This window comes from Scyliorhinus canicula, chromosome 3 (genome assembly GCF_902713615.1).
Source record: "Scyliorhinus canicula chromosome 3, sScyCan1.1, whole genome shotgun sequence".
In the NCBI taxonomy this organism is placed as follows: domain Eukaryota; kingdom Metazoa; phylum Chordata; class Chondrichthyes; order Carcharhiniformes; family Scyliorhinidae; genus Scyliorhinus; species Scyliorhinus canicula.
The window spans coordinates 9720073-9735025 of record NC_052148.1 but is presented as its reverse complement, the minus strand read 5'-3'; the positions used below and the strand labels follow the sequence as shown (position 1 = coordinate 9735025).

At 49.1% G+C, this 14953-nt stretch overlaps 1 protein-coding gene across 1 annotated transcript in view; it reads left to right on the top strand.

Annotated features, from left to right (window-relative positions):
* The window catches only part of LOC119963810 (matrix metalloproteinase-21-like), a 56752-nt gene that overhangs the window by 29250 nt on the left and 12549 nt on the right, over window positions 1-14953 (top strand). Inside the window, exons 4-6 of the mRNA XM_038793115.1 lie at window positions 561-700; window positions 3679-3823; window positions 9424-9681. Coding sequence (XP_038649043.1) covers window positions 561-700; window positions 3679-3823; window positions 9424-9681 — 543 coding nt within the window. The remainder of the gene's footprint in view (window positions 1-560; window positions 701-3678; window positions 3824-9423; window positions 9682-14953) is intronic.

Sequence of the window (14953 nt, the reverse complement as noted above, 5' to 3'; positions counted from 1 at the left end):
GGGGTTAGATACAGAGTAAAGCTCCCTCTACACTGTCCCCATCAAACACTCCCAGGACAGGTACAGCACGCGGTTAGATACAGAGTAAAGCTCCCTCTACACTGTCCCCATCAAACACTCCCAGGACAGGTACAGCACGGGGTTAGATACAGAGTAAAGCTCCCTCTACACTGTCCCCATCAAACACTCCCAGGACAGGTACAGCACAGGGTTAGATACAGAGTAAAGCTCCCTCTACACTGTCCCCATCAAACACTCCCAAGACAGATACAGCACGGAGTTAGATACAGAGTAAAGCTCCCTCTACACTGTCCCTGTCAGATAGGTGGCATGTAGCGCTGCCTATGTTGTGTCAAGTATGTTTTCGTATCAGATGAAGTTGAAACAATAGCTTCTATGAGATGCCAGCCTGGGGCGGTGTACCAAGCAGAGTTGATGTTTATCATGGTCATACATTCAAGAGGAAGGATTGATGGGGCTAGCCATTTGTGCAGCTAATATTGGAGTGGGTATTGGTGAGCATGTGCAGCCTGTGGCCTGATTGTTTCCTTCCTTTACAGAGAGGCACCTGGGCTGCTCCCAGGTTTTTGACGGAACGGGACAGGAGTATGCACACGCTTGGCGGCTGGGCGATGTGCACTTTGACGATGATGAGCATTTTGTCACACCTTCAAGCAGTGAAGGGATCAGCTTGCTGACGGTGATTGACCATCTATAATCCATTACAAATCTAGCTGCCCGCTTCACTTCCTGTCACTGCCATTTTTCTATTAGGTCACTTTGTGCCAGTAAGGTTTTTATGAGGTCGCTTCCTGCTGGTAAGAGTTTTTATTAGGTCACTTCCTGCCGGTAAGAGATTTTATGAGGTCGCTTCCTGCTAGTAAGAGTTTTTAATGAGGTCACTTCCTGCCAGTAAGAGATTTTATGAGGTCACTTCCTGCTAATAAGAGTTTTTAATGAGGTCACTTCCTGCCAGTAAGAGATTTTATGAGGTCGCTTCCTGCTAGTAAGAGTTTTTAATGAGGTCACTTCCTGCCAGTAAGAGTTTTTATGAGGTTGCTTCCTGCTTGTAAGAGTTTTTATAGGGTCACTTCCTGCTAGTAACAGTTTGTATGAGGTCATTTCTTGCTCGTAACAGTTTTTATGCAGTCACTTCCTGCTAGTAAGTGTTTTTAACATAAACTCCTGACATCTGGAGTTTTCAGGTCAGCTTTCTGTCAGGGTATGTGTTACTGACGTAATTAATTATTACAATCCTGGACCAGGCCCAAACAGTGGCTGGAATAACGGACAAAAACCCCAATATTTTAGTTTAATTTTGTAAGACTCTGAGGAAAGGATATCTCATTCCAGGAGTATTTCACACAAAATAGGGATAGAGTATATTAAAACAAACTGTATTACTAACACAGTATTAAAATATCACACAAGAAAAGAGCTTACAATTACCCTTTAAACAATGTTAATCGGAGCAGCACGGTGGTGCAGTGGGTTAGCACTGCTGCCTCACAGCACTGAGATCCCAGGTTCGATCCCGGCTCTGGGTCACTGTCCGTGTGGAGTTTGCACATTCTCCCTGTGTTTGCGTGGGTTTCGCCCCCACAACCCAAAGATGTGCAAGCTAGGTGGATTGGCCACGCTAAATTGCCCCTTAATTGGAAAAAATGAATTGGGCACTCTAAATTTTTTTTAAAAAATGTTTTAAACAATGCTAATCCATACAGTGACACAATAACCCTTAACTGCTATCTTTACTCCCACTCAAACAACAAAACTATCTCAGATCCCAATCCACTTTTAGATTCCGTGATGTGGAGGTGCCGGCATTGGACTGGGGTGATCACAGTAAGAAGTCTTACACCACCAGGTTAAAGTCTAACATGTTTGTTTCAAACACGAGCTTTCAGAGCACTGCTCCTTCCTCAGGTGATTCCATTCACCTGAGGAAGGAGCAGTACTCCGAAAGCTCGTGTTTGAAACAAACCTGTTGGACTTTAACCTGGTGTTGTAAGACTTCTTACAGACTTGTGTTTAGATACAGTTAGCAGTTTCAGGAATACTTGCTGTAAGGAGATGTCCTTTTGAGACAAGGATAATCCTGAACCCTGCCAGAACAATGCAGAAACTCTGGCTGTCTTTCATCAGAAACTGCTGCTCAAGTTTGCCTCAACACCTGATTGCTTCAGCCCTTAACTCCTCCCATGGCCGGCACGGTAGCACAGTGGTTAGCACTGTGGCTTCACAGTGCCAGGATCCCAGGTTCGATTCCTGCCTTGGGTCACTGTCTGTGCAGAGTCTGCACGTTCTCCCCGTATCTGCGTGGGTTTCCTCCGGGCACTCCGGTTTCCTCCCACAAGTCCCGAACGACGTGCTATTGGGTAATTTGGACATTCTGGATTCTCCCTCTGTGACCCAAACAGGTGCCGGAATGTGGCGACTCGGGATTTTCACAGTAACTTCATTGCAGTGTTACTGTAAGCCTACTTGTGACAGTAAAGTTTATTATATTATAACTATATCATCTCACTAAACTGAACACAATAGGCTGGATTCTCCGATTCTCAGGCTATGTCCCGGAAATTCAGCGCAAAGCGGCCACCGATCCTCCGTGTAGCTGATGGCGAGCATCAAGGCAGCGTGGAGAATCCAGCCTCCAGTTGCCAACATGACCCGGAGCTTTGCCGGGTCTGTGGCTCCTCTTGCGCACGGCAGCAGCCACGCCGTGCGACATGGCGCCGGCCGCTCGAGGACCCGGCCTGCTAAATAGTGCCCTCCTTTTGCCGACTCGGGCGTCCCCGACCACCCCCCAACAGTGCCCCCAGCCCCTGGCAAAGTCCCCCCTGCCCGCGGATTGGCCCTCCCCCGACTGTGGAGGCGCTGGACTGAGTCCGCAGCCGCCGCGCCGAGTTCCCGACAGTTGAGACCACACGTGACCAATGCCATCGGGAACTCGGCCTGTCTGGGCCGGAGCATCGGGGGGGGGGGGGGGTAGGGGACCCTCAGGCAACGTCCTGAGGCCGTCGATATGTTGCGCCATACTCTCGGAGTACGCCACTTTGGAGGGGGCCGGAGCATCGCGAAAACGCCGCCGCCCCCGATTTGGTCGGGAACTTTAATTCTCCGGCCGATCGCCGAACGCGATTTCGCGCCGGGGACCGGAGAATCCTTCCCAATGTCTCTAATTAACTACTCCGCCGGGGACCCTCTTAATCTAAACCAAAGTCCATTAGCCCAAACTTTTCAGATGCTTTCACTGCACTTCTGGCTCCAAAACGCAGCGCTGTCCTGCAATCCAGGAGTTTTAAAAAACATTGCTGCAGCAGTCAAACACACACACTAACTCGCCCTTACTGCCCCAATTACATATCTTACAATAAATCAGGAAATTCTACTTTCATTACCGAATACCTGGATACAGGAATGTGAGACACCATTGCCAACCTGCCTCATAACCCTCAGCCATTGGCTCAGAATGAGGGTCTAATTAGAACCATGGTGGGCGAGTGAGGTTAGTGGGTTTCCAGCGTTTGTGATTTCTCATTGTGGGATGGAGGAAGTCAGAGCGAAGCTTTCCTGCAGAGCTCTGTATATTGAGTGAAGCCTCCCATCTTACTGATCTCTCACAGTTCCTCCCCTTGGCTCTGTTCAATTGTGATTTAATTTCTTCTTCCTGACAAGGTGGCTGTCCACGAAATTGGTCACGTCCTGGGATTACCGCACATCAGGCGTCCCGGGTCCATAATGCACCCAAACTACATTCCACAGGATTCGAAAGACCTGGAGCTGGATTGGCATGACCGGAAGGCCATTCAGCAGATTTACGGTGAGACCTACTTCCAGTGTGGGCACTGGTCACTGAGCCCATGGACATGATCATCAAACCTCATACTGAGAGTGGGCGAATGGGAGGGTGAGTGAGTGAGGGAGTGAGGGAGTGAGTGAGGAAGGAGGGAGGGATGGGCAAGTGAGGGTGTGAGTGACTGGGGGTGAGTGAGTGAGTGGGGGGGCGTAAGTGGGGGTTGAGTGAGTGGGTGGGTGGGTGGTGAGTGGCTGGTGAGTGGGCGATTGAGTGAGTGGGGAGTGAGTGAGTGAGTTGGGGATGAGTAAGTGAGTGATTGAATGAGTGAGTGAGTGAGTGAGTGATAAATGGGTGAGTGTGAGTGAGGGATGAATGGGTGAGTGAGTGAGTGGGGGGTGAGTGAGTGATTGAGTGAGTGAGTGAGGGCTGAATGGGTGAGTGAGTGAGTGAGTGGGGGATGAGTGAGTGAGTGAGTGGGGGATGAGTGAGTGTGAGTGAGGGATGAATGGGTGAGTGAGTGAGTGGGGGGTAAGTGATTGAGTGAGTGAGTGAGGGCTGAATGGGTGTGAGTGAGTGGGGGTGAGTGATTGAATGAGTGAGTGAGTGAGTGAGGGATGAATGGGTGAGTGTGAGTGAGGGATGAATGGGTGAGTGAGTGAGTGGGGGGGTGAGTGAGTGATTGAGTGAGTGAGTGAGGGCTGAATGGGCGAGTGAGTGAGTGAGTGGGGGATGAGTGAGTGAGTGAGTGGGGGATGAGTGAGTGTGAGTGAGGGATGAATGGGTGAGTGAGTGAGTGGGGGGTGAGTGATTGAGTGAGTGAGTGAGGGCTGAATGGGTGAGTGAGTGAGTGGGGGGTGAGTGATTGAGTGAGTGAGTGAGGGCTGAATGGGTGAGTGTGAGTGAGTGAGTAAGTGATTGAGTGAGTGAGTGAGTGGGGGATGAATGGGTGAGTGTGAGTGAGTGAGTGAGTGAGGGATGAGTGGGAGTGAGTGAGTGAGTGAGTGAGTGAGTGAGTGAGTGAGTGAGTGAGTGAGTGAGCGAGGGATGAATGGGTGAGCGAGTGAGTGAGTGAGTGAGTGAGTGGGGGGTGAGTGAGTGATTGAGTGAGTGAGGGATGAGTGAGTGAGGGATGAGTGAGTGAGTGAATAAGTGAGTGAGTGAGGGATGAGTGAGTGAGTGAGGAGTGAGTGAGTGAAGGATGAATGGGTCACTGTGAGTGAGTGGGGGTGAGTGAGTGAGTGAGTGAAGGATGAATGGGTGAGTGAGTGAGTGAGTGATGAATGGGTGAGTGAGTGAGTGAGTGAGTGAGTGAGTGAGTGAGTGAGGGATGAATGGGTGAGTGAGTGAGTGAGTGAGTGAGTGAATGAGTGGGGGTGTGAGTGAGTGAGTTTTGATTATTTATTGTCTTATTGATTTTTTTGGTGGATCGAATGGATCGAATGGATAGATAAAGATGCATGGCATTAAGGGTAAAGTAGTAGCATGGATAGAGGATTGGTTAATTAATAGAAAGCAAAGAGTTGGGATAAATGGGTGTTTCTCTGGTTGGCAATCAGTAGCTAGTGGTGTCCCTCAGGGATCCGTGTTGGGCCCACAATTGTTCACAATTTACATAGATGATTTGGAGTTGGGGACCAAGGGCAATGTGTCCAAGTTTGCAGATGACACTAAGATGAGTGGTAAAGCGAAAAGTGCAGAGGATACTGGAAGTCTGCAGAGGGATTTGGATAGGTTAAGTGAATGGGCTCGGGTCTGGCAGATGGAATACAATGTTGACAAATGTGAGGTTATCCATTTTGGTAGGAATAACAGCAAACGGGATTATTATTTAAACGATAAAATATTAAAGCATGCCGCTGTTCAGAGAGACTTGGGTGTGCTAGTGCATGAGTCACAGAAGGTTGGTTTACAAGTGCAACAGGTGATTAAGAAGGCAAATGGAATGTTGTCCTTCATTGCTAGAGGGATGGAGTTTAAGACTAGGGAGGTTATGTTGCAATTGTATAAGGTGTTAGTGCGGCCACACCTGGAGTATTGTGTTCAGTTTTGGTCTCCTTACTTGAGAGAGGACGTACTGGCACTGGAGGGTGTGCAGAGGAGATTCACTAGGTTAATCCCAGAGCTGAAGGGGTTGGATTATGAGGAGAGGTTGAGTAGACTGGGACTGTACTCGTTGGAATTTAGAAGGATGAGGGGGGATCTTATAGAAACATTTAAAATTATGAAGGGAATAGATCGGATAGATGCGGGCAGGTTGTTTCCACTGGCGGGTGACAGCAGAACTAGGGGGCATAGCCTCAAAATAAGGGGAAGTAGATTTAGGACTGAGTTTAGGAGGAACTTCTTCACCCAAAGGGTTGTGAATCTATGGAATTCCTTGCCCAGTGAAGCAGTTGAGGCTCCTTCATTACATGTTTTTAAGATAAAGATAGATAGTTTTTGAAGAATAAAGGGATTAAGGGTTATGGTGTTCGGGCCGGAAAGTGGAGCTGAGTCCACAAAAGATCAGCCATGATCTAATTGAATGGCGGAGCAGGCTCGAGGGGCCAGATGGCCTACTCCTGCTCCTAGTTCTTATGTTCTTATGTTCTTATAGTTGAATAGTTATTTGATTTGATATTTAGCTGCCTGGTCATTTTCTGAGCTTGGTAATTAACTGACTTGCTGGTTTGTACCTGAGCTTCGAGGTAGCAGCCTGACCCCTGAGTCAGGTGGTGATGGCTTTCAGCATCTCTGGGTGATCGGAGGGCTCCAGTGTGTTAATGAAGGAGTGCTGCATAGTCAGTGCTGCCACCTTTTGAAGGCATTAACTAGGGCCCCATCTGGCTTTACTGGTGTAAAAGTAAAAGATGTGTAAAAAAATCTGGAGTGTTCTCCCCAATATCATTAGCCAAATTGTATCCTTCAACAAAGAACACAAAAATAGAAGGTTTGGCCATCATCGCAGTGCAGTTTTGTGGGATATCGCTGTGTAAAAATTGGCTACCTTGTTCTCTGTATTGCAACAGTGATCACCCTTCCAAAGTACTTCATTGGTTCGAAAGTACCGAGGATGTGGAGGGTGCTATAACAATGCAAGGTGTTAACCAGTTGGCTAGTGTGTTTTAAAAAATAAATTTAAAAGTATCCAATTCTTCCTTTTCCAATTAAGGGCAGTTTACTGTGGCCAATCCACCTACCCCGTTGGGGCTGTGGGGGTGAAACCAGCTCAAACGTGGGGAGAATGTGCAAACCCCACACGGACAGTGACCCGGGCCTGGGATCGAACCTGGGACTACGGCGCTGTGAGGCAGCAGTGCTAACCACTGTGTTACCGTGCTGCCTGACCGATTGGCCAGTGAACTGATTTTATCATTGGTTGCCTCTTTTGTCAGTTGGCTGGCTGCCTTACTAGTTAATGAATTAGTTAATTACTTGACTGGTTTTCTGCCCAGTTGATTGGCGTGGTTTGGTAATCCGTTTTCTGTCCATCTGGTAATCTGTGACTTTGTGGTTCGCAGGCTGCTCGGTTATTCACAAAGGGCATTTGACAACATGTGGCCAATATAACCTGAATCATATTACCCATGCCAGCCTACCAGCCTGACTTACCTACTTATTGAGATGGATTGCTGCAGGAAAACATACAGCATTGTTAGTTCAGTAAAAATGGAACAGACATGACCAGGGGTGAACTACAGGCCGGATCTAATCAGAGGGTTTCTTTGACAGTCCAGCCAATCATATTTCAGTTCCACATGATGTTCCGATTGATACCAGACTGGGAATATGTCAGAGCAGTTTGATAATCACTGGGCGTTGAGTTCTGGATTGATTCTATCCCGAGGCTGTTTCTGAATAGTTTGGTGTGTGGGGGTTTGGCTTGCGTTGTTCTAACAGGGCGCAGAGCTGATTCTTAATCCCTCGAATGCAGGGGTGGACAAACCTGCAGCCTCGGGGGGGGGGGGGGGGGGGGGGGTCACATGCGTGGCCCATCTGGGTTCTGAGTGCAGCCCACGAGATATTTAGCTCACATACAGGGGTCAGCACATTCCACTGATTTCCGCCCGGATAGCTTTTTTCCCGTTGGAATGACTGAAGTAAATCTAGGGCAGGTGAGGCGAGGTGCGTGCTAATTCCCTCTATGCCAAAGTATAAATATTACTTTTTGTTTTTACCATTTGACGGTGATGACAGTTCCACTAATATATAAATGATTAAGCACTTTCTGTAACTCGTTATGAAATCGTTATGTATTAAATGTATTCAATCTTATTCATGGGGTTATGGTTGGTAAAGAAGCCAGATTTTAATCTTGTGGTCCAATGAGAGGAAGAAGGTCATCCCTCGCCTCGGTAGCACAGTGGTTAGCACTGTTGCTTCACAGCGCCAATGTCCCAGGTTCGATTCCCTGCTGGGTCACTGTCTGTGCGGATTCTGCACGTTCTCCCCGCGTCTGCGTGGGTTTCCTCCGGGTGCTCCGGTTTCCTCCCACAGTCCAAAGTTGTGCAGGTGGATTGGCCATGCTAAATTGCACTTAGTGTCCAAAAAGGTTAAGTGGGGTTATTGGGTTACGGGGATAGGGTGGAGGTGTTGACCTTGGGTAGGGTGCTCTTTCCAAGGGCCGGTGCAGACTCGATGGGCCGAATGGCCTCCTCCTGCACTGTAAATTCTATGATTCTCTGACCTTTCCTGCAGCCCCCGGGGGCTAGCCGAGAGTACCCATCACTGCTCTAATGTCAGAAACGTCCACGAGCTGCCAAGCGAGTTCCGCCTCCAATCTACCCCTCAGGAGACACGGGATGGGTCCCTTTCATTCAACCACAGGATGTGCGTGTGTCTGTCTCAGCCAGCACTGACTTCCCATCCCTAATTACCCTTGAGAAGGTGATGGGGAGCTGCCCTCTTGAACCGCTGCAGTAATGCTCAGGGGCTCCTTTGACTGCAACTTACAACCTGCAAATTCAACAACCTTCAAGGACAAATGTACGGGACGGGAGCAGAAGTAGGCCATTCGGCCCATCAGGGAGCAGTTCCTTTGGGGCACCGACACCCTGCAAGCTCACCTCCAGGCCAAGGAAACATCCTGACTTGGAACTATAAGTGGCCTAGCCAGCCACACCCCTGCCCATGAAAGAAGTATATAGGTACACCCACTGTGCTGTTAGGGAGGGAGTTCCAGGATGTTGCCCCAGCGACAGTGAAGGAACAGCAATATATTTCCAAGTCAGAGTGGTGGGTGACTTGGAGGGGAACCTCCAGGTGGTGGGGTTCCCAGGTATCTGCTGCTCTTGTCCTTCTAGATGGTAGTGGTCGTGGGTTTGGAAGATGGTCTAAGGAACTTTGGTGAGTTCCTGCAGTGCATCTTGTAGATGGTACACACGGCTGCCACTGTGCGTCTGTGGTGGAGGATTTGAATGTTTGTGGAAGGGGGAGCAATCAAGTGGGCTGCCTTGTCCTGGATGGTGTCGAGCTGCTTGCATTAGTGCTGGAGATGAATGGGGTGTGTGAAGCCAGGGAGTAAATTGGCAGGCTCCTTCAATGGGCAGATCAACGGAATCCAAGCGGTTAAGGAGTAATGAGTGATTCTGCAGAGGCACTCAACAGTGATGAACTGAAATATCTACTTGTGTTCCCTGCTTCAGGGGTCTGTGAAGGCGGCTTTAACACAGTGTTTGATTGGGTACGCAGAGAGGAGAATGAGTTTGGTGAGGTTACGTACCGTTTCAACACTTACTTCCTGCGACACGGCTGGTACTGGATGTACGAGAACCGTTTCAACAGGACGCGGTACGGGGATCCCATCCCACTGGTGGTCGGGTGGCGAGGTCTCCCTTCGTCTGATATCGATGGCTTTGTTCACATCTGGACCTGGAATAAGGACGTAACTCTCTTCTTCAAAGGTGAGGCCGTACATTCTTTCTATGTGAGCGTCACTAATCCTCCAACATTCCAAGGGACTGAGAAGGCCCTGGGGGTGGGGAAGAAGGGGAGGGAAGTTATTGGGGGGGGTGAATTTATAATCGGGATTAAAGCAGTAAATCATAGGATTTACTTTCAGAAGCTAAAATTTCCTCTTTAACTGAAGGAGAATTAAGTGGCAAGGTGGTTAGCACTACTGCCTCACGGCACCGAGGTCCCAGGTCCGATCCCGGCTCTGGGTCACTGTCCGTGTGGAGTTAACACATTCTCCCCCTGTTTGCGTGGGTTTCGCCCCCCACAACCCAAAACAATGTGCAGGGTCGGTGGATCGGCCGCGCTAAATTGCCCCTTAATGGGAAAAGAAATGAATTGGGTACTCTAAATTTATTTGTTTAAAAAAAAAAGAGAATTTAGAAGGAAAATGCGCATGTAAAAAAACCTGTTGGGGATCCTATCTGATAGAGCTGTTCACAATCACGAGGGGGCTGGACAGAGTAGATCAGGAGAAACCGTTCCCCTTCGTAAAAGGATGGAGAATGAGAGGGTGACCGATTTCATGTGGTTTGCAAAAGAAGCAAATGTGATGTGAGGAAACCTTTTCACACGGCGAGTGGTTTATGTCTGGAATGTGCTGTCTGAAAATGTGGTGGGTTCAATCGAGGCATTCAACAGGGCTTTGGAAGATTATTTGAATAGAAACAATGTTCAGGGGTAGGGGGAAACGGCAGGGGAACAGCACCAAACCATAATGCCCATTCAGAGAGCTGGTTCAGACAGGACTGGCATGGGGCATCGTCACATTTCCGTGATTCTTGTTGCTATGACCATTCCAACAGGAGTTACAAAAACACTGGTGTTCCTTCCCGTAAGTATCTTACTGAATCAGAAGGGGTTTTTCATGGTAACCTGACAGTTTCCATGGTTACTTTTATTCACAGATTATATTTTCACACAGCCGCAATGGGATTTGTAAACGCTTCTAGATTCTTCCTGGATCCTGTAATAAATATTTTATTTTCTCTCAGAGGGTCTTTAGTCTGTGAAATTCTCTGGAGGAGAGACCGATGGAGGCTGGGTCATTGAATATATTCAATGTTAGACACATTTCCGATCGACATGTAGGTCTGGGGGGGGGTCAAAGGGCAGAGGTGGAGCTGACACCGCAACCAGTTCAACCATTAGGCTATTGAATGGCAGAGCAGATGGGAAGGGCAGAATGGCCACTGTTAAATTCCTTTGTTCCCCATTTGTAATAATCCACAGTAGGCAGGGGTCCCGGCACCACACCAGTATTTATTGCCAATAACTGTATATAAGAGCAGCTACAAACAGTGCTGCTAGTAGTCCAGTCAACTTAAGACTGGATCACAAAGCCTACACAGGTGCTTATATGGGCCCCCTCAATGAGCTATCATTGAGGGAGCTCATACTCCAATTGGCCAACCAATAAAGCCAATTGGAGGTCATTACACCGTCCAATGTCCCTGGGGTGGAGAATACAGGTTAAGCAGCAGCTTTGAAAGAGAATTTGACAAATATTCTGGGCAGTGGGGATCGCTCTTTACAAATCTGGATAAGTTGAATGGTGGTGTCATTTAGTGAGCTGAAGAGGGTTAAGAGGATGCTCATCTAGAATCCCCACATAGAATCCCCACAGTGCAGAAGGAGGCCATTCAGCCCATCGAGTCTGCACCACTGAAAGGGCACCCTACCCAGGCCCACTCCCCCCACCCTATCCCCATAACCTCACCTAGCATTTTTGGACACTAAGGGGCAATTTTATCATGGCCAATCCACCTAACTTGCATCTCTTTGGACTATGGGAGGAAACCGGAGCACCCGGAAGAAACCTAGGCAGACACGGGGAGAACAGGGGGCTTGAGTTTAAGAGCCGCGGGGTTATGCTGCAACTATACATGACCCTGGTGAGACCACATTTGGAGTATTGTGTGCAGTTCTGGTCACATCATTATAGGAAGGATGTGGAAGCATTGGAAAGGGTGCAAAGGAGATTTACCAGGATGCTGCCTGGTTTGCAGGATAGGTCTTATGAGGAAAGGTTGAGGGAGCTAGGGCTTTTCTCTTTGGAGTGAAGGAGGATAAGAGGCGACTTAATAGAGGTTTATGAGATGACGAGGGGGATAGATAGAGTGGACGTTCAGAGACTATTTCCTCGGGTGGATGTAGCTGTTACAAGGGGGCATAACTATAAGGTTCAGGGTGGGAGATATAGGAGGGATGTCCGAGGTAGGTTCTTTACTCAGAGAGTGGTTAGGATGTGGAATGGACTGCCTGCTGTGATAGTGGAGTCGGACTCTTTAGGAACTTTCAAGCGGTTATTGGATAGGCACTTGGAGCACACCAGAATGACAGGGAGTGGGATAGCTTGATCTTTGTTTCGAACAATGCTCGGCACAACATCGAGGGCCGAAGGGCCTGTTCTGTGCTGTACTGTTCTAAATTCTATGTTCTAAAGTGCAAAATCCACACAGTCACCCGAGGCTGGAATTGAACCCGGGACCCTGTAGCTACGGGGCAGCAGTGCTAACCACTGTGCTGCCTGGCATCTGATAAACAAATTATCCAAGAAATAAATTACAGCACGGAACTGTTGGCCCAAAAGGCCTGTGGGTATTTTCTGGCCTCGATGTAACTCAATGTAATTCACTGATGCTGCCTATGTCCGTATGTGCATGTGTTCCTGGCCAGAGGCTGGATTAACTGTAGTGTAGCTGGGCAGAGGCTGGATTAACTGTAGTGTAACTGGGCAGAGGCTGGATTAACTGTAGCGTAGCTCGGCAGAGGCTGGATTAACTGTAGTGTAGCTGGGCAGAGGCTGGATTAACTGTAGCGTAGCTGGGCAGAGGCTGGATTAACTGTAGTGTAGCTGGGCAGAGGCTGGATTATCTGTAGTGTAGCTGGGCAGAGGCTGGATTAACTGTAGTGTGGCTGGGCAGAGGCTGGATTAACTGTAGTGTGGCTGGGCAGAGGCTGGATTAACTGTAGTGTAGCTGGGCAGAGGCTGGATTAACTGTAGTGTAGCTGGGCAGAGGCTGGATTAACTGTACTGTAGCTGGGCAGAGGCTGGATTAACTGTAGTGTAGACCCTGGGCAGAGGCTGGATTAACTGTAGTGTAGCTGGGCAGAGGCTGGATTATCTGTAGTGTAGCTGGGCAGAGGCTGGATTAACTGTAGTGTGGCTGGGCAGAGGCTGGATTAACTGTAGTGTAGCTGGGCAGAGGCTGGATTAACTGTAGTGTAGCTGGGCAGAGGCTGGATTAACTGTACTGTAGCTGGGCAGAGGCTGGATTAACTGTAGTGTAGACCCTGGGCAGAGGCTGGATTAACTGTAGTGTAGCTGGGCAGAGGCTGGATTAACTGTAGTGTAGCTGGGCAGAGGCTGGATTAACTGTAGTGTAGCTGGGCAGAGGCTGGATTAACTGTAGTGTAGCTGGGCAGAGGCTGGATTAACTGTAGTGTAGACCCTGGGCAGAGGCTGGATTAACTGTAGTGTAACTGGGCAGAGGCTGGATTAACTGTAGCGTAGCTCGGCAGAGGCTGGATTAACTGTAGTGTAGCTGGGCAGAGGCTGGATTAACTGTAGCGTAGCTGGGCAGAGGCTGGATTAACTGTAGTGTAGCTGGGCAGAGGCTGGATTAACTGTAGTGTAGCTGGGCAGAGGCTGGATTAACTGTAGCGTAGCTGGGCAGAGGCTGGATTAACTAGTGTAGCTGGGCAGAGGCTGGATTAACTGTAGTGTAGCTGGGCAGAGGCTGGATTAACTGCAGTGTAGCTGGGCAGAGGCTGGATTAACTGTAGTGTAGCTGGGCAGAGGCTGGATTAACTGTAGTGTAGCTGGGCAGAGGCTGGATTAACTGTAGCGTAGCTGGGCAGAGGCTGGATTAACTGTAGTGTAGCTGGGCAGAGGCTGGATTAACTGTAGTGTAGCTGGGCAGAGGCTGGATTAACTGCAGTGTAGCTGGGCAGAGGCTGGATTAACTAGTGTAGCTGGGCAGAGGCTGGATTAACTGTAGTGTAGCTGGGCAGAGGCTGGATTAACTGTAGTGTAGCTGGGCAGAGGCTGGATTAACTGTAGTGTAGCTGGGCAGAGGCTGGATTAACTGTAGTGTAGCTGGGCAGAGGCTGGATTAACTGTAGTGTAGCTGGGCAGAGGCTGGATTAACTGTAGTGTAGCTGGGCAGAGGCTGGATTAACTGTAGTGTAACTGGGCAGAGGCTGGATTAACTGTAGTGTAGACCCCTGGGCAGAGGCTGGATTAACTGTAGTGTTGCTGGGCAGAGGCTGGATTAACTGTAGTGTAGCTGGGCAGAGGCTGGATTAACTGTAGTGTAGCTGGGCAGAGGCTGGATTAACTGTAGTGTAGCTGGGCAGAGGCTGGATTGACTGTAGTGTAGCTGGGCAGAGGCTGGATTAACTGTAGTGTAGCTGGGCAGAGGCTGGATTAACTGTAGTGTAGCTGGGCAGAGGCTGGATTAACTGTAGTGTAGCTGGGCAGAGGTTGGATTAACTGTAGTGTAGCTGGCCAGAGGCTGGATTAACTGTAGTGTAGCTGGGCAGAGGCTGGATTAACTGTAGTGTAGCTGGGCAGAGGCTGGATTAACTGTAGTGTAGCTGGGCAGAGGCTGGATTAACTGTAGTGTAGCTGGGCAGAGGATGGATTAACTGTAGTGTAGCTGGGCAGAGGCTGGATTGACTGTAGTGTAGCTGGGCAGAGGCTGGATTAACTGTAGTGTAGCTGGGCAGAGGCTGGATTAACTGTAGTGTAGCTGGGCAGAGGCTGGATTAACTGTAGTGTAGCTGGGCAGAGGCTGGATTAACTGTAGTGTAGACCCCTGGGCAGAGGCTGGATTAACTGTAGTGTAGCTGGGCAGAGGCTGGATTAACTGTAGTGTAGCTGGGCAGAGGCTGGATTAACTGTAGTGTAACTGGGCAGAGGCTGGATTAACTGTAGTGTAGCTGGGCAGAGGCTGGATTAACTGTAGTGTAACTGGGCAGAGGCTGGATTAACTGTAGTGTAGCTGGGCAGAGGCTGTATTGACTGTAGTGTAGCTGGGCAGAGGCTGGATTAACTGTAGTGTAGCTGGGCAGAGGCTGGATTAACTGTAGTGTAGCTGGGCAGAGGCTGGATTAACTGTAGTGTAGCTGGGCAGAGGCTGGATTAACTGTAGTGTAGCTGGGCAGAGGCTGGATTAACTGTAGTGTAGACCCTGGGCAGAGGCTGGATTAACGGTA